Consider the following 19,195-nt stretch of genomic DNA (forward strand, 5'->3'; position numbering starts at 1 on the left):
GAATTAGAACAATTTAAAAAAAAAATGGTGTAAATGTCATGGGGCTCAGAAAAAACAATTCAATCAGCCTCTTTCTATTTTGTGTAGTGCCTTTCACAGTGAGTGCTATCACACAGCTATTAACAGCATTAAATCACAAGAATAATCAGACAGCACACTATCATTATAATGTGATCTGAAACATCTGTCAATTACAAATAATAGGAAGGGGTTTCTCAGTCATATCACAAATAAGCATGCTCAAAGTTATGTTTGCTTTGCCAAGAAATTAAAATATGGAAAATAATATTACACAAGCAGACAAAGTAGTAGCAAGTATACTGATATAAATTATAGCGGGATTCTATCATGATTCACATAAACAATGAAAAGTATTTTGTTGTGAGCAGATGACATGAAAACATGAAAAAAGGTTTCAAGAATCTGCATGACAGCTTTACACTGTTCATTGCAGTAATGAAATTCTAACTGTTTCCTTTCAGTGCAGCACCTTCAATTTATGAAATTAATAGAAATTAATACAAAATACTTTCCCACTGGTTATCAAATCAGCTAAAGACATATCATTTTAGCTGCTATAAATATGCATTAGAAAGGGTGCAAGTGTGTGCATGCATATCTGAATAATGGAAAAGGGGGGGGGGTGACATTTTGCCGAGGAAATCTTATTTACTACAAATGGGGGGTGACAGGAATGGTTTTGTACTACAAAAAAAGCAGTCATTATCAGGGTAGCATTTTTCATTTCATACATGGCATCATAATAACAACTTCAGAAAGAAGTCATCTTATACATTATCTTGTTCCCATTTATGTTAATGATGACTTTATTCCACAAGAATTAATTGTGTGTGCATCAATCTTCATGAAAGGCCTGAATATTTAAATGATAAGCACATGGTGCTAATGCTGCAATTTTGTCATCTGGCTCTTTGATGCTATGGATCACAAAAATGATTCAAACCACAAAAAGACAAGCTCAATTTTAACCTTTCATGTGCCACAATGACATTCATTGTGTTTTATATATAGCTTTTCACTGAAGCTATAAGGAAACTGTTTCAATATAATGAATACTGTGCATGAAGGCTTTTTCAACAGTGTCAATCTAAGATACTTGTGTCTGAAAACAACAATTAAAAATGATGTTACTTTTTCAGTAGAAAGGAATTAAAGAACTCACTCACAGACTGCAGCTATAATTACGTTTTAGTTTTGATCACATTGATAAAAAAAGATATTAAAATAATATGGCAATAAATCATATGACTATTGCTTATAACTTCAGTAGAGCAAGCAATGTGCAAAAATGAAAGGAAGAATTTTACTTTCCAAAATTATTAAATTAATTTAGATGTATGTATTCATCTTGTACTTCAACCAAAGATATTTATAAAACATAGGTAAGGTCGAGTTTCTCACTAACAGTCAACAAGGGATCTGAGCGTGGCAAGCAGAATTAAAAGTCTGCATTTTAATACTTTACAGACTATTGGGGCAAACTGCTATCCTCTACATACTATGTGGGATAAGTATACCCAAGAAATGCATTTACTTTAATAAAAAAAATGTAATACATGTACCTAAAATGAACTGCTGACTGTAGCCAAAAATCCAACTTCAAAACAAAACTTAATCTACTCCATGTCACTAATTACAAGCATAGATATACACTTATATGGAAATATTACATACTGTTATTTTAAAGATGTCTCTCAAGCATTCTAATACAAAATTTGTCCATAAATGATTGGGTTTCATAACTTGATTTATGTGAATGAAATAATGATGAGACATCTATTCATGAGCATCTATATGACTTTGATAATTTGATCGCTTTTACATTGATTTTTTTTTGTGGAGAATGCTTATACACTGTATGTATATGTATTTATACACATATATATATATATATACATACATATACATATAGTGCATCTGGAAAGTATTCACAGCGCATCACTTTTTCCACATTTTGTTATGTTACAGCCTTATTCCAAAATGGATTAAATTCATTTTTTTTTCTCAGTATTCCACACACAACACCCCATAATGACAACGTGAAAAAAGTTTACTTGAGGTTTTTGCAAATATATTAAAAAAAAAACAAAAAAACGAGAAAGCACATGTACATAAGTATTCACAGCCTTTGCTCAATACTTTGTCGATGCACCTTTGGCAGCAATTACAGCCTCAAGTCTTTTTGAATATGATGCCACAAGCTTGGCACACCTATCCTTGGCCAGTTTCGCCCATTCCTCTTTGCAGCACCTTTCAAGCTTCATCAGGTTGGATGGGAAGTGTCGGTGCACAGCCATTTTAAGATCTCTCCAGAGATGTTCAATCGGATTCAAGTCTGGGCTCTGGCTGGGCCACTCAAGAACATTCACAGAGTTGTCCTGAAGCCACTCCTTTGATATCTTGGCTGTGTGCTTAGGGTCGTTGTCCTGCTGAAAGATGAACTGTGGCCCCAGTCTGAGGTCAAGAGCGCTCTGGAGCAGGTTTTCATCCAGGATGTCTCTGTACATTGCTGCAGTCATCTTTCCCTTTATCCTGACTAGTCTCCCAGTTCCTGCCGCTGAAAAACATCCCCACAACATGATGCTGCCACCACCATGCTTCACTGTAGGGATGGTATTGGCCTGGTGATGAGCGGTGCCTGTTTCCCTCCAAACGTGAAGCCTGGCATTCACACCAAAAAGTTCAATCTTTGTCTCATCAGACCAGAGAATTTTGTTACTCATGGTCTGAGAGTCCTTCAGGTGCCTTTTGGCAAACTCCAGGCGGGCTGCCATGTGCCTTTTACTAAGGAGTGGCTTCCGTCTGGCCACTCTACCATACACGCCTGACTGGTGGATTGCTGCAGAGATGGTTGTCCTTCTGGAAGGTTCTCCTCTCTCCACAGAGGACCTATGGAGCTCTGACAGAGTGACCATCGGGTTCTTGGTCAACTCCCTGACTAAGGCCCTTCTCCCTCCCGATCGCTCAGTTTAGATGGCTGACCAGCTCTAGGAAGAGTCCTGGTGGTTTCCAACTTCTTCCACTTACGGATGATGGAGGCCACTGTGCTCATTGGGACCTTCAAAGCAGCAGAAATTTTCTTGTAACCTTCCCCAGATTTGTGCCTCGAGATAATCCTGTCTCTGAGGTCTACAGACAATTCCTTTGTCTTCATGCTTGGTTTGTGCTCTGACATGAGCTGTCAACTGTGGGACCTTATATAGACAGGCGTGTGCCTTTCCAAATCATGTCCAATCAACTGAATTTACCACAGGTGGACTCCAATTAAGCTGCAGAAATAATCTCAAGGATGATCAGGGGAAACAGGATGCACCTGAGCTCAATTTGGAGCTTCATGGCAAAGGCTGTGAATACTTATGTATATGTGCTTTCTCAATTTTTTATTTTTAATAAATTTGCAAAACTCTCAAGTAAACTTTTTTCATGTTGTCATTATGGGGTGTTGTGTGTAGAATTCTGAGGAAAAAAATGAATTTTTTGGCTGTAACATAAAAAAATGTGGAAAAAGTGATGCGCTGTGAATACTTTCCGGATGCACTATATATATATATATATATATATATATATATATATATATATATATATATATATATATATATATATATATAGTATTCTATTCTTTAGAACACACAACATTGCAATGTTTAATGTTATTGCACTAAGTATTCAAAGCAGCACTCGCTTTTTCAATTTATACGACGCTTTTTTGAACCACTTCCAAGATATTAAATTTAAAATACTGTACACTAACTTTTCTTTTAGATTGGTTACAAACTGCAATAAATGCATGTATAACTAGCTCTTTTGTACAGACCATCCTGGTCCTAATATTACTATTTAGGTCATCAGTTCCTGCTGTCAAATTCACTCTTCTCTAGATTCATTTCACTTTAGTACTTGTAGGCTTATTCTAGTGCTTATTTCTTTAAATCCTCAAGAATTTTATTTTTTGAACAGCAGTGTTATTAGATTGTTCATTGGAATTGTATTGTTGTGTGATTTGTGATAGAATTATGATAAGTACTATAATGATACTTTATGTAAATGATGCTATATGAAATGAAGACTTGATTGATGATAGGTACAAATGTCGATAAAGGCTTTGCCTAAACACATAAATAAATATGTGTAAGGAAATATAAACATATCCCATTTCCTGATGTTGCTTTGGGAAAAGGAATCAGTCAAATAAGTAACAAACAACAAAGATATATACAGTAATGTAAGTTTATGCATTATTTCAATTAATTATTACATTCAATATGTAATTAAAAAAATTACCCTATGGCATTTACCAGCATAAAGTAAAAAAAGGAAAAGTGAACAGCATCTCTTACTAAAAGAAAAGCACAAATGAACTAAAATGTAAATCTATATATCTTAGATGCTATAACAGAAAAATGGCACTCAACCATATATTAGAATTACTATCTTGCAACGTAATTTTTATTTACAATCTACAGCATGTGAAACGCCTTGACTGGAGAGGAATAAAAAACAACACAGTAGCAGCTGCCTTACTTTTTGTGGTTAAACCAGAAGGAGCAGTGAACATTTAAGTAAGAACCAGAGCCCTGAGCTGTCAGCTGCAGCAGGTTAGGCTGCTGGGAAGAAAGGTCAGTTTCACCCTGCAGGAATGAAGAACTTCAGGGGCCAATAGATGATGTATACATATTCCACTCTCATAACCTATTTCTGTAACATTTTACTGAAATTCACTTCTTGTTTCACTCTTCACTAAATTAAAGCATGGAAGGATACTTAAACAGACAGATACAAATAGACCGAAGCTGATGAAAAGGCATTTTATGTCATATGGAATAAACTAACATGTTGCATCACAGCAAATAAAATCTCAGTAAATTTACTTCCTCTGTAAAGGCAGATGACTTTATACAATATTTTTTTACTCACACACTATTTCAGCCGTGTCTACAAGCTTACCAATCTTTCAAAAATGTTAAATAATTTAGATCATGATCCTTTTTTTATTTTCAAGTGTGATACTCCCATGCTTAACTAACTTTCATAAAAAATATTTAAAGCGACAAAGGAACACAACCAAAAAATTTTTTATCAGTGCAATGGAATGGTTAACATAACCAGCAGGCACTTTAAGGGCAATATACCACTGTTTACACAGAACGAAAACTGGTAAGTGGACCCAAACCCTCACAGTTAGGCATTCGGGCTTTTAGGCAAGGAACATACTGTGTACATAACAATGCCAAAAGAAACTCCTTCAATGCTTGCAACATTTTTACAGTTTAATGCTTAGGATATTTATTACATATGTTACATCAGTTTTCTACTACAACAATCTAACAAAAAGCACAGACACTGTATAGATATGAAGTATAAAGCAAAACCCATTGTAAGCTTCAGATGAAACAGATAGATAACCATACACATCGAGACTAACACACTACAATATTTTTACCTACATTTACAAGTTAACAGGAAACACAACTCTGAGGTAGCTGGAGGAATGGTGTAAAGCAAAAGTCAAAACGGGAGTTATATAGACATTACCAGTGTAAGTAAGCAAGGTTTACATGAGAAGCAATTCAGTGACTAAGCTTTAAGCATGTATTGTAATACTGGAAGATCAACAGTACCTACAACAAGAGAAAAAAAAAACTTTTTTAAATGTCACACTTGCTAGTCTCAGTTGTACTGTATACAATGCGTATAGCAGCCCCATGATTTTTTTTTTTTTCTGGTCATCCAGCATTTAAATGTCTCTCTGTTATATAAAAAAAAAAAAAAATCTTGGAAGGCTTAGAAGGAGACGCTTTAACGTCCCATGAAACAAGGCAGTGAGACAAAAGGACAGATGCTGTACAGGTTTTTAAATAATGAACGACGCGCAGCGCGACAAGCAGAATATGCAGCTTGGCAGCAGCATCAAGCCAGCAGCTGATCCGACCGCATCTCCTGTTTTGTAATTTAAATAACAGACAAGTACAAGTTTGAAAATGTATGCATAGTTTAAAACCCCCAACATTAGGAGACATAATTACCTGATTTGACAGTTGCAGAATTTTACCTTTTTAGTTACTTATCGCATTTTTGTTTATTCAACATTTTGTAACAGTGAGTCATATTCAAAAATAAGCGTTAATATAAACAGTAATTGCATGTTTAAGTGGACTACATTAAAAACCTGATTTTCAACAGTACTTTACAATATCATGTAAATAAAAATAAATCCCAAATAGGCTTGTGGTGACTCATTGGCTTTCATAAAGAGCAGACTCCAATTCAAGTCATGTGTGTTTGTTATTGATTTGATGGCCTATGACTAACTGAATTTCAAATTTCTTAAACATAACATTTCTGAAAGATGTAGATGTTAAAATCTGTTAGTTTCTCTGCACCATGCCAAACTGCAGCTTTGCCAATAAACTATTGCCTCAGAGAAACTTTGATACATTACAATGTACAGATAATGAAGCAGTGAAGTTCCATCTAGTCAAATATACTGTAAATACTCATTATGTACAACAATGTGCAAAAGAGTAAGGCACTTCTGAAAAAATGCCATAAAGTGGGAATTCTTTCACAAATAATATCATGAACAGTTTTTACTAATTAATGTACTTTCTAGAAAATGCAGTAAACAGAAAAAGCATTATTTGGTTTAACCACCTTGTCTCTCTTAAGTTTTTGCATGAAGTTTGTGAAGGTGCTCACATGGTTGGCTGTTCCAAACCTATTGGAAAACTTGACACACATGCATTGCAGATTTTGGCTATTTCTCTGGGTAATTCCAGGCTTGCTCGATGATGCTGAGATCAAGGCCCTGTTGGTGCCATACCATATGATGCAGGATTATCTGCTCCTCTTTTCTCTGCAAATAGTTTTTTATGATTTTGGTCATGTGTCTGGGGCTCTTGTCTTGCTTTACAATGAAACTGGGGCATATTAGACTACTTCCTGATGGTACTGCACGATAAATAGCAAAGTGACTGTATCTGTCTTAATCAAATCATCTACTCCAACTGTAGAAATGCAGCATTAAACCTGCAGAAAACCTCCACCATGCTTCTCTGTTTGTGGACATTCTTCCATGTAGTGATCTCTAGCCTTCACCAGACAAAATGCTTTTCATTTTGACTCATCAGTACAGATAACCTACTGCTATTTTTCGGCACCCCGGTAGTTATATTATCATGCACAGGTGAGTTGTTTGGTGTTAAATCGACAGAGGAATGCCTTTTTTCGGTAAAAACTCTTCCATGAAGGACAGAAGGTTGTACCAGGGCCCCAGTGGTTTCTACCAGTTCTGAGCCGATAGGGGTGCTGCAAATCTTCACTTGTGAAAAGAGGTAAGTTTCCTGTTTCTATTATTCGCTGAAGTCAGTTTCCATGGCTGACCATGATGTTCGTGGTCCTCAACCTTGCCTGTTTGTTCTACTAATGCAGATCTTCAAAAGCACATCTGGACATACCTGTCTATTGCAAAATTTCTGTTTGGAAGTGACCTTGATGCAGGACTACCTCCTTGTGTTCTGTCGCTATGCTCACTTTGCCATGGTGTAAGATTTGCAGGTTAAAGTGCCACATTTTTCCACTGACCACTTTAAATTCCCTCTTCAGAACAGGTTCTGTTTCGTTTACTCAGTTTGGTTCAGCCTACACATGACGTCATTGATCACTAACATACTGACCAAGTATTGGGCTACATGCCTAAAGATATCTCTTTTTTTAACTGGAAAGTGGTCTATAAGTAAATTAGTTTCTTTCTTTAAGGACATTTAAATATTCATTGTATTGCTTTCTTATTTTTTGATGCACTAATTCAGATGACATAAAATAACCACCAAAGTCATATACTTTTATGAACTATTGAAGGTGCCTAAAGCTTCTGAATAGTACTGTATTTGACTGGAAACATCTTCTTTAGATGCAGAATATAGCTTTTTTTTCCCAAACTTTTACTATTAACTTACATTAAGAGACAGGAGAACTGAGCTGGTAAACCAGAGGTGCTATCCATAAGTTATACAGTATGTGGGCTCATTTGGTCATCATGTGTAGATGTTGACCGAGTAAAAGATGAAAACATGCAAAATACAAACATTGAATTGACCTCTCTCAAAGTAAATTTGAAGCAGTATTACAATGTGTAAGTGAATTGGCCCAGAATATTTTTCTGTTAAAACAGAGGAGTCTGAACATTTGCCAATGTTTTCCAAAGGGAGATTTTGAAATTTCAAAACTTTACACAGCACGTGTTTGAAATATCTCAGTGAAAATAGAACCTTCCTGATTAATTTCCTTGAAGAATAAACGTGCTAAATTTTAATAAAATTGAACCACTGTGACCCGAGTTGTATTGAGGACAGATGGACAAGCAGACAGGCAGTCAGAAAGACAGACTGTTATCCTGCTGATTCTGCAGCTTCACTGTTACCAGTTATACAAATCTTGGTTTTCAGCAGCCTTATGAATACAGTGCAACATTTGTTATTGTCACTCAAACAATATCTGTACTCGAACAAGCAGCTTTCTGTTGATAACAAGGATTCATACTAAAGATAAAGCTCAAATTGCAATGACTAAATTAAAAACAAGACAAGAATTAAGTTCATGTTAAACTTTTTTCTTTGCCCCTTTATTAGCATTTTGATGTCATTATTTTGTATTGGATTATGGTGACATGACTAACATCTACCTCTTACAAACTGCAGCAACAACAACAGTATGCCATTGCATGGCAATAATCAATATTTAAATATTTGAGAGTGGAATAATCCTCACTTTAGTCATAAATATGTGCATACACATAGTATTAATGATAGTACAGGTTTAGTATCCCTAATATGAAATGCCTGGGACCAGAAGTATTTTGGTTTTTGGATATTTTTGGATTTTGTAATATCTGTATGTACATAATCAGATATCTTGTGGATGGGACCCAAGTGTAATTTATTTATGTTTCATATATACTGAAGGCTAGGGCTGGGATCTGCACCGGCAATCAGAAGTTTGCCAGTTTGACTCCTGTAAATGCCAGAAGTCCCTCTACTCCGTTAGGCACTTGAGCAAGGTCCTTAACCTGTAATTGCTCCGTACTGGGTATGTTGTTAATCTGCAACCAGGGAAAACTTGGAAGTTGGTGACAGGATTGGTACTCCAGCCACTGTATTAAAAACAACAAAAAAAACTTGCACTGTTCCAGTGTGATGCAGAGGTGTCACCAGTTGCATGGCTGCACTCAGGTCCTAATTAGGGTGGTTCATTGTATGATGGGTGTAGAAATGAGCTGAATCAGCTGAACAGCACCCAAATGGCAATAACCTGCACGGTACTATTCATCATTTGCGAGGTTTGCTGCTTGAAGTTTAAAGGGGAAGTAATATTTAACACGTATAACCCAAAATATTGGGGTCTGTCATTAATTTTTAGTTACTTAACCATATTTGGAAGCCTAACTAGTTTTGATTAAATCATGGATTTACAACTTTATCTTAATTACTTTTTGGCATAAGCACTATCAGACATACTCCTTAAGAAAGAAGAATAATTTATAGTACAATACCCAGTATATATCAGTAAAATTACACTTAAGCAACTTATAGAAGCAATCTGTAAAAGTCTAATGGCTATTAAATCCACTATGGAATAAAAAAACAAACAAACATATTGATTCTTGCACATTGCTCTTCACAGTGGATGAACGCAGTCCTTAAACACAACTATAAGAAGATAAAAGTGAAGTACAAAATCTTAAAACAATTACATGCACACATATCAAAGTTAATAACAGTAAATAAAGAACCTAAAGCACATAAATAAAGAATCAGAATAACTACATGATACAGAATAATAATAATCCAGGACAAATTATGCTACTCCATAAATATGTATATACAAACATACCCCTTCCGTTACACATGTATACACTCACCTAAAGGATTATTAGGAACACCTGTTCAATTTCTCATTAATGCAATTATCTAATCAACCAATCACATGGCAGTTGCTTCAATGCATTTAGGGGTGTGGTCCTGGTCAAGACAATCTCCTGAACTCCAAACTGAATGTCAGAATGGCAAAGAAAGGTGATTTAAGCAATTCTGAGCGTGGCATGGTTGTTGGTGCCAGACAGGCCAGTCTGAGTATTTCACAATCTGCTCAGTTACTGGGATTTTCACGCACAACCATTTCTAGGGTTTACAAAGAATGGTGTGAAAAGGGAAAAACATCCAGTATGCGGCAGTCCTGTGGGCGAAAATGCCTTGTTGATGCTAGAGGTCAGAGGAGAATGGGCCGACTAATTCAAGCTGATAGAAGAGCACCTTTGACTGAAATAACCACTCGTTACAAACGAGGTATGCAGCAAAGCATTTGTGAAGCCACAACATGCACAACCTTGAGGCGGATGGGCTACAACAGCAGAAGACCCCACCGGGTACCACTCATCTCCACTACAAATAGGAAAAAGTGTCTACAATTTGCACGAGCTCACCAAAATTGGACAGTTGAAGACTGGAAAAATGTTGCCTGGTCTGATGAGTCTCGATTTCTGTTGAGACATTCAAATGGTAGTCAGAATTTGGAGTAAACAGAATGAGAACATGGATCCATCATGCCTTGTTACCACTGTGTAGGCTGCTGGTGGAGGTGTAATGGTGTGGGGGATGTTTTCTTGGCACACTTTAGGCCTTTTAGTGCCAATTGGGCATCGTTTAAATGCCACGGGCTACTTGAGCATTGTTTCTGACCATGTCTATCCCTTCATGACCACCATGTACCCATCCTCTGACGGCTACTTCCAGCAGGATAATGCACCATGTCACAAAGCTCGAATCATTTCAAATTGGTTTCTTGAACATGACAATGAGTTCACTGTACTAAAATGGCCCCCACAGTCACCAGATCTCAACCCAATAGAGCATCTTTGGGATGTGGTGGAACGGGAGCTTCGTGCCCTGGATGTGCATCCCACAAATCTCCATCAACTGCAAGATGCTATCCTATCAACATGGGCCAACATTTCTAAAGAATGCTTTCAGCACCTTGTTGAATCAATGCCACATAGAATTAAGGCAGTTCTGAAGGCGAAAGGGGTCAAACACCGTATTAGTATGGTGTTCCTAATAATCCTTTAGGTGAGTGCACATTCACACTACTTTTTAGAGATGTCATTCTCATTTGCTGCAAAAAATGCAAGTACAAACCATCCCATAATGTAAACATATTTACTAACTGAATGTTTTATGGCATTAGTTTAATAATATTCTCTCCAGTTAAAGCATTTACCTAATGGTTACATCAAGTGTGCAAAGCAATTACGAGCTGAACTAATAGCCTGACAGAACATAACAAGTAATTCTTGGATATTTCTTGAAGCTTCATTTAAGGACCATTCAACTGTCTAGAGTACAGAATCAATGAAGTTAGGTATAAAACAGAATGGAAAGGAGACAAGAGTATTGCTTTCTGAAAACATTACATCTTGCCTGAAGAAGGGGCCCGAGTTGCCTTGAAAGCTTGCATATTGTAATCCTTTTAGTTAGCCAATACAAGGTGTCATTTGCCTTTTCTCTGAAAACATATACTAACACAAATTGACCAAAGCATATTATGTTTTCTATACAGTAAAATCTATGTGTATGCTCCTTTCTTAGTGGTATATTTGACACTTAAAAACTTATTTTTCCTGAAATCTTAAGTGTTCAGACTCTATCATTCAGTCAGCTGTGAAATGTCTAGGTGATTCAGAATTAAACTTTTAATTATTAAAGGGTACTACAAAAAAAAAAAAAAAACAGAAGACCTTTGTCTAATAAAAGTTATAGAAGAGTGTAATTTTCTTTCTTCTATCAGCTGTGCTAGAAATCCAAACAGATTGTAGGCAGTAGGTAAATATTTTAGAATATATTATAAAATTCTGATTTTAACCATCTTGATTTCAGTGTAGAATGTGCCAAGTATGCACTCTTTAACCTGTCATTCAAGGCACTACTAAAACACTTCAATAGACAGATACTGAAAAAAGAAAGAATATGAAAGAGTAACAGAATGCACATGGCATGGTTTATGTGCCCAAAAACGAGGCAACACAAAATCATTTGAAACTCTTTACCTAGAAGAGCCCATTCACATTTTCAGAGGGCTTTACAGTATTAGTGTACTAGTTAGAATGGGGTTTAAGTCAAAACACTGTAATAAATATGTGGCTATAACTGCAAATATAGTACTTCATAAACTTGCAATCAAGTAAGTATTCAAATATTCTTACCTTTGGAACCTAAAAACAATTAAAACAAAACAAGGGAAAAAAAAGAAAAGAAAATTCAAGAGTTAAAAAATAACAATAAAACTAGAAAACAGCTAGTTCAAGCCTAACCTTTTCCATTGTAAATTATTTTTGGATAGTAGAGGATTATTTGATTGTAACAGACAGCCTTAAGAATTAAATAATGTACATCAAGATAAAGAAAAAAAAAGTATAATGACATAAAATAACCATGAAGATCATGCTTAAACATAAAAAATGTTTATGGCAATTAAACAATGAAAAACATACTGTAATCCTATGAAGAACCTAGCAAGCTTTCAGGGCCTCCCATTTTCCAACAAAACAATGCAAGTCCACTTACTCTTGATCTGAGAGGAGAAAGCCAGGGTAAGTTTAGCAAATAGTTCATTGCTTTCGAATTTATCTTCCTTCACATTTGTCCAAAAACTTTTCTCAGACAGATCCTCAGGGCCAAACTAAAATCAAGATAAGAAAATTGTTCATCCAGGGAATATCCAAATTATGTTGACTAACACAATTACCCAATCAAAATACGATCAAGCTATTTTAAATGAATTAGTACATATTTGATTTGTATTTGTATCTTTGTAGTCTTCCTGAGATATCTGTAACTACATTTTATAGTTTTCAGATTTGTATGTTCATATCACAGTTGCAAGAAAAGCAATTTTCTATCACTGATGTGATCTGCTAATCTCTTTAATGCTTGAACACATTTGTTTCAATGTAACTGCTAGGTAGTACTATAGCAACTGCATTTAAAAAATTAAATACTTTTATATTCTAAAAGAATATGTTAAGATTACAAGCTGTACCATCTGCTGCTGAAAAATTAAGAATTTATTATCTAAATATTACCAGGCTACATTAATATTTTATTTAGATACATATGGAACTCTTGGACCTACCTAGGGTTTACCAATATGAGCTTCAATAAAGGGTCATGCTGTTTTCTGTTTTTTTTTTTTTCATTAAAAAAATGTATTGAAACAGAACAAAAATAGGTTGGATTAATGATTTTCACCTAGATATACTTTTAATTTAAAAAAGTGGCTCTATTAAGGATTTTTCCTTTCTTTTTTTTTCCTTTTCACAGAACAGACTGCCATGGATACCAACCTTTCATTAATTTGTGCCCCAGTACAGAGAACAGAAAAAAAGTGTGCAGCAGGGAAAAAAATGTTAATTTAAATTACAAAAGAATGCCGTCCTTTCTAGCTACAATCTAATTATCTTTCACTTGCACAGTTAAAAGAAATGGGATTATTAAAAAACAGATCTGTGACACTCTCGTCAAAGGCCTTTCACCACTCAGAAAATGAAAGAGCTAAATGAAAAAAGGAAACGTATAATGTTCATGAACTCAAGAGAAGCTATTAAACTGTAGCTTTAGGCAAAAAGGCTACAGTCAGTCTTGATGTTTTAACTATTGCAGCCTAGCAAGCAAGCACGTTATGGCTGAGTTGGACGATGAACAGCATACTGTATCTTCAGAGTTCACATTCAATAAACGGAAAAAAAAAAAAAACTAACGTGAAATGTTTTCATTTCTGAATACTTTTTGAAGCATGTTTGTAACTGTTTGGATAAGATTTTACAGAGTTTTACACAGAATTGCATGGTTAATTCTTTATAACCCCCATAATCTCATGAACACTGCATTGACAAAGTGTTTTTCCATTGTGCTGCTTAAGACCATGTCACATTATGCGACTAATCTAGTGATTTTCAGGTCTTAGCTTTCATGTACATAATTTTTGAGAGCTGAGGGTAGTCAGAAGCACGCTCCTGTTAAATCAGATGTATAATGTGACATACGTCCAGTCAAATTAATGGCTCCAAATAATCGCTCCAACAAAATCAAATAGGTCTGATCTTTAGTCATATGCTAGGCTCTGTGTGAATGAGTGCTAACAAACAATGAATGCTCAGCCAGGAATACAGTGCATACAATACAGAGACGAGGAATAAGGAATGCACATGTTTTGGACTTCACATACAGAAGTGAAGTTAATTTGCCTAGTATCTCATGTTATATGTACCACTACAGAATGGAAAAATGATAGAAGGCAAAAAAAAAGGAGGCCCAATTTCAGATGAACTTGCCAAAGTTATTAATAGCCATAGCTATTAATCTTTTATACAGCACTAGTTCTATCAGGCAGCATGTTATTGGCTGCCAAAAAAGGGATGAGTAAACTATTAGTATTTCATAACCAAGTGTGCTAAGGTTAAGGTGTGTTAAGGTTACTTAAGGTTTTCAATTTTGATATGTTTTTCATCACAATACAAAGGCATTCTCTGTGAAAGATAAAATTTTAAATAAATACATTCTGACCAGAAAATAGTGATTCAAGGGTGGTAGAGGTGAACGTGATCTTTGAATTACAACAATGCTATGGAAAACAATTAATTTTAGTCAAAATTATGAGTAAAGAAAAAGTAAGAAATGGGTATATTAGCAGTTCATGTATTCCATATAAATTCTAGTTTATGCTGCTACAGCTGATATAAAGTAGGCACTTACTTGATGCACGTACATGGCAGAATGCAAAAATAGTAATCACGGCATACATAGATGTACGTATAATCTTTTAAAAACTGAAAAAAGATTAACATCTTATATGTTTTACATGTTTAGTTTAAAATGCTTTGAATGGACAAACTACAGAAACAAAGTATGACTATAATTTAAAAAGTATAAAACACAAATGTAACCAAATGTAAAGGAACAACACTAGAAGTACCATATTCACCACTGTTCATTACTCATACCTTTGTCCAGTTGGCCCTTTTCAGCTGTATTTCAGGTTTATAATTCTTTTTGGGTACAAGTCCAAATGGAAGCGTGGGAACAGAGAAACCCCATACACCAGGGGGTGGTGGTGGTATTCCAGGAACACCAGGTGGGGGGGGTGGAATTCCTGGTCCTCCAGGAAGTGGCGGAGGTGGGGGTAAACCTAAACCAAATAAAGGTGGAGGGGGTGGTATTCCAAAATTACCAGGTAAAGGTGGTGGAGGGGGTGGCATTCCAGGACCGCCAGGTAGAGGAGGTGGTGGTGGTGGTGGGGGTGGTGGAGGAAATCCACTACCACTTCCAGGTAGGGGTGGTGGTGGTGGTGGTGGAGGCGGAGGATGGCCACTCATACCAGGAAGAGGGGTGGTGGGGGTGGTGGTGGTGGAGGGCACGGCAGAGTTGAAGGGGGGGCATTAGCAGGAACTGCAATTGGTGGGAAGCTTGGAATTCCAACTTGTCCAGGGAGTGGTGGTGGTGGAGGAGGAGGAGGAGGAGGAGGACTGGTCTTAGGTTGATGAGGTTGAGAGGCAACCTTGTTTTTCTCATCCTGCAGTTGTTTAGAAAGTACGTCCACCTAAAACAAATAAATAAATATCTCACATTAGTAACAAAATATGTGGACAAAAATACAGATTTCCATACTAGATTGGTTGAAGCCCAGGTTAATAACGGCCACCACCAGTACTGTTAGCCAACAGGGTGCTGGAGGAAATTGGGCTACCGTTGACCAAAGAAAGAAAAGAAGGGGTAGATGTGTCCAGAGACAGGAGGAGAGGAGGAAGGTAAAGAGAGTGGAACTGATGGTAGGAACTTTGAATGTTGGCAGTATGACTGGTAAGGGGAGAGAGTTAGCTGATGTGATGAAGAGAAGGAATGATGATATAGACTAAATGGAAGGGGAGTAAGGTCAGGTGGATCGGAGGTGGAGTCAAATTGTTCTATCATGGTGTGGATTCGAGGAGAATGAGGTAGAGGTTATTCTAAAGGAACAGCATGTCAAAAGTGTTTTGGAGGTGAAATGAGTGTCAGAGTGATGAGTAGAAACTGAAGGTGTGAGGATGAATGTTGTTAATGCATATACCCTGCAAGTTGGGTGTCCGATGGATGAGAAAGCAGATTTCTGGGGTGAGTTGGATGAAGTGATAGACAGTGTACCCAAGGGGACACAAAGTGGCGATTGGAGCGTATTTCAATGGACATGTTGGTGAAGGGAACAGAGGGGATGAGGAGGTGATGGGTAGGTGTAGAGTCAAGGAGAGGCATGAAGAAGGTCAGATGATAGTGGATTTTGCGAAAATGATGGACATGGCTGTGGTGAATATGTATTTTAAGAAGAGGGAGATATATAGGGTGACGTACAAGAATGGAGAAAAATGCACACAGGTAGATTACATCCTATGCAGGAAGGTGAATCTAAAGGAGACTGAAGACTGCAAAGTGGTGGCAGGGGAAAGTGTAGTAAGGCAGCATAGGATGGTGGGCTGTAGGATAACATTGGAGATCAAGAGGCGGAGGAGAGTAAGGGCAGAGCCAAGGATCAAATGGTGGAAGTTGAAAAAGAAAGACTGCAAGGTTGAGTTTAGGGAGGAGGTAAGACAGGCACTGAGTGGCAGGGAAGAGTTAGCAGACAGTTGAGAAACTACAGCAGATGTAGTAAGGGTGACAGCAAGAAGGGTGCTTGGCGTGACATTTGGAAGGAGGAAAAGTAAACCTGATGGTGGAATGGGGAAGTACTGGAGAGTATACAGAGGAAGAGGTTGGCGAAGAAGTGGGGTAGTCAGAGGGATGCAGAAAATAAACAAGAGTACAAGGAGATAAGGCGTAAAGTGAAGAGATAGGTGGTGAAGGCCAAAGAAAAGGTGTATGATGAGTTGTATGAGAGGTTGGACAATAAGGAGGGAGAAAAGCACCTGTACCAATTGGCAAGACAGAGGGACTGAGCTGGGAAAGATGTGCAGCAGGTTAGGGTGAGGAAGGATAAAGATGCAAACGTACACACAAGCAAGGAGAGAGTGTTGAGCAGATGGAAATAGTACTTTTAGAGACTGATGAATGAAGAGACTGAGAGAGAGAGAGAAGGTTGGATGATGTGGCGATAGTAAATTAGGAAGTGCAACGGATTAGCAAGGGGGAAGTAAGGACAGCTATGAAGAGGATGAAGAATAGAAAGGAAGTTGGTCCAGATAACATATCTGTGGAAGCATGTTTAGGAGAGATGGCAGTGGAGTTTTTAACCAGATTTTTTAACGGAATCTTGGAAAGTGAGAGGATGCCTGAGGAGTGAAGAGGAAGTGTACTGGTACCGATTTTTAAGAATAAGGGGGATGTGCAGAGCTGTAGTAACTACAGGGGGATAAAATTGATAAACCACAGCATGAAATTATGGGAAAGAGTAGTTGAAGCTAGATTAAGAGGGGAGGTGATGATTAGTGAGCAGCAGTATGGTTTCATGCCAGGAAAGAGCACCACAGATGACATGTTTGCTTTGAGGGCATTGATGGAGAAGTATAGAAAAGACCAGAATGAGCTGAATTGCATCTTTGTGGACCTGGAGAAAGCATATGACAGGGTACCAGGAGAGGAGCTGTGGTATTGTATAAGGAAGTCGGGAGTCGCAGAGAAGTATGAAAAAGTTGTACAGGATATGTATGAGGTATTGTGACAGTGGTGAAGTCTGTGGTAGAAGTGACAGATGCATTCAGCGTGGAGGTAGGATTAAATCAGGGATCGGCTCTGAGCCCTTTCTGATTTGCAGTGGTGATGGACAGGTTGACAGCCGAGATTAGACAGGAGTCCCAGTGGTCCATGCTGTTTGCTGATGACATTGTAATCTGTAGCGACAGTAGGGAGAAGGTTGAGGAGACATGGGAGATATTGCATGCTCTAGAGAGGAGTGGAATAAAGGTCAGTAGGAACAAGACAGGATATATGTGTGTAAATGAGATGGAGGTCAGTGGAATAGTGAAGATGAAGGGAGAAGAGTTTAAATACTTAGGATCAACAGTACAGAGTAACGAAAATTGTGGAAAAGAGCTAAATAAAGAGAGTGCAGTGAGGGTGGAATGGGTGGAGAAGAGTGTCAGGAGTAATTTGTGACAGACGGGTATCAGCAAGAATGAAAGGGAAAGTCTAGAGGATGGTAATGAGATTAGCTAGATTATATGGGTTGGAGACAGTGGCACTGATCAAAAAACAGGAGACAGAGCTGGAGGTGGCAAAGTTAAAGATGTTAAGATTTGCATTTGGTGTGACAAGGATAGAAAGGATTAGAAATGCGTACATTAGAGGTTCAGCTCAGGTTAGACGGTTTGGAGACAAAGGCAGAAAGGTGAGATTGCGTTGGTTTGGTTTGAAGAAGAGAGATGCTGAATATGTTGGGAAAAGGATGCGAAGGACAGAGCTGTCAGGCAAGAGGAAAAGAGGAAGGTCTAAGAGAAGGTTTATGGATGTGGTGAATGGACATGAAGGCGGTGGGTGTAACAGAGCAAGATGCAGAGGTCAGTAAGATATGGAAAAAGATGATCCTCTGTGGCAACCCCTAATGGGACCAGCCGAAGAAGAAGAAGAATAACAAAATAATTTAATTTACTCTAAATGTTACTGGTGCTGATGTAAAGTAAGTATTACACAAACTTACACTTTTTACTAAAAACATGTCTGTTTTTTATATTTAATGTCAGTCCAAACTGCCACTTCCTAATATACTTCTTACTCTTTATTAACTATTCACCAAAAAAGCATTTTGCTTCTCTCCCAAGGAGTTGAAACAATACAAACAATTTTATTAAAATGTTAATGTGTCTAAGCTGTTGAAATCTTATTGATGTCTAATTTATATTTATTCTCATCATCTCAATAATGTAAACATAATAAGAAGTTGGACATTATCATAAACATTGTTTCATTTCAATATTGGACTTTTTTCAAGTACAATGATGTTACGGTCATTGTTTCAATATATCACTTTGTGGAAGAAAAGCTGAGGCTTTTCCTTGTTTTGAAAAGCATATAATTTAATGGATTGTAGAGCTAAAGACAGACAGGCTGACTAAGTTTTATTTTCAGTGGCAAGTTCTAAATCTGTTTTTCCCAAGAGACCCTTG

At 37.1% G+C, this 19,195-nt stretch overlaps 1 protein-coding gene across 1 annotated transcript in view; it reads right to left on the reverse strand.

Moving 5' to 3' along the window:
* The window catches only part of LOC120543415 (protein diaphanous homolog 1-like), a 239,491-nt gene that overhangs the window by 119,932 nt on the left and 100,364 nt on the right, over positions 1-19,195 (reverse strand). Inside the window, 4 exon segments of the mRNA XM_039776517.1 lie at positions 12,275-12,283; positions 12,636-12,750; positions 15,071-15,453; positions 15,456-15,666. Coding sequence (XP_039632451.1) covers positions 12,275-12,283; positions 12,636-12,750; positions 15,071-15,453; positions 15,456-15,666 — 718 coding nt within the window.

Source organism: Polypterus senegalus, chromosome 13 (assembly GCF_016835505.1).
Source record: "Polypterus senegalus isolate Bchr_013 chromosome 13, ASM1683550v1, whole genome shotgun sequence".
Lineage (NCBI taxonomy): Eukaryota > Metazoa > Chordata > Cladistia > Polypteriformes > Polypteridae > Polypterus > Polypterus senegalus.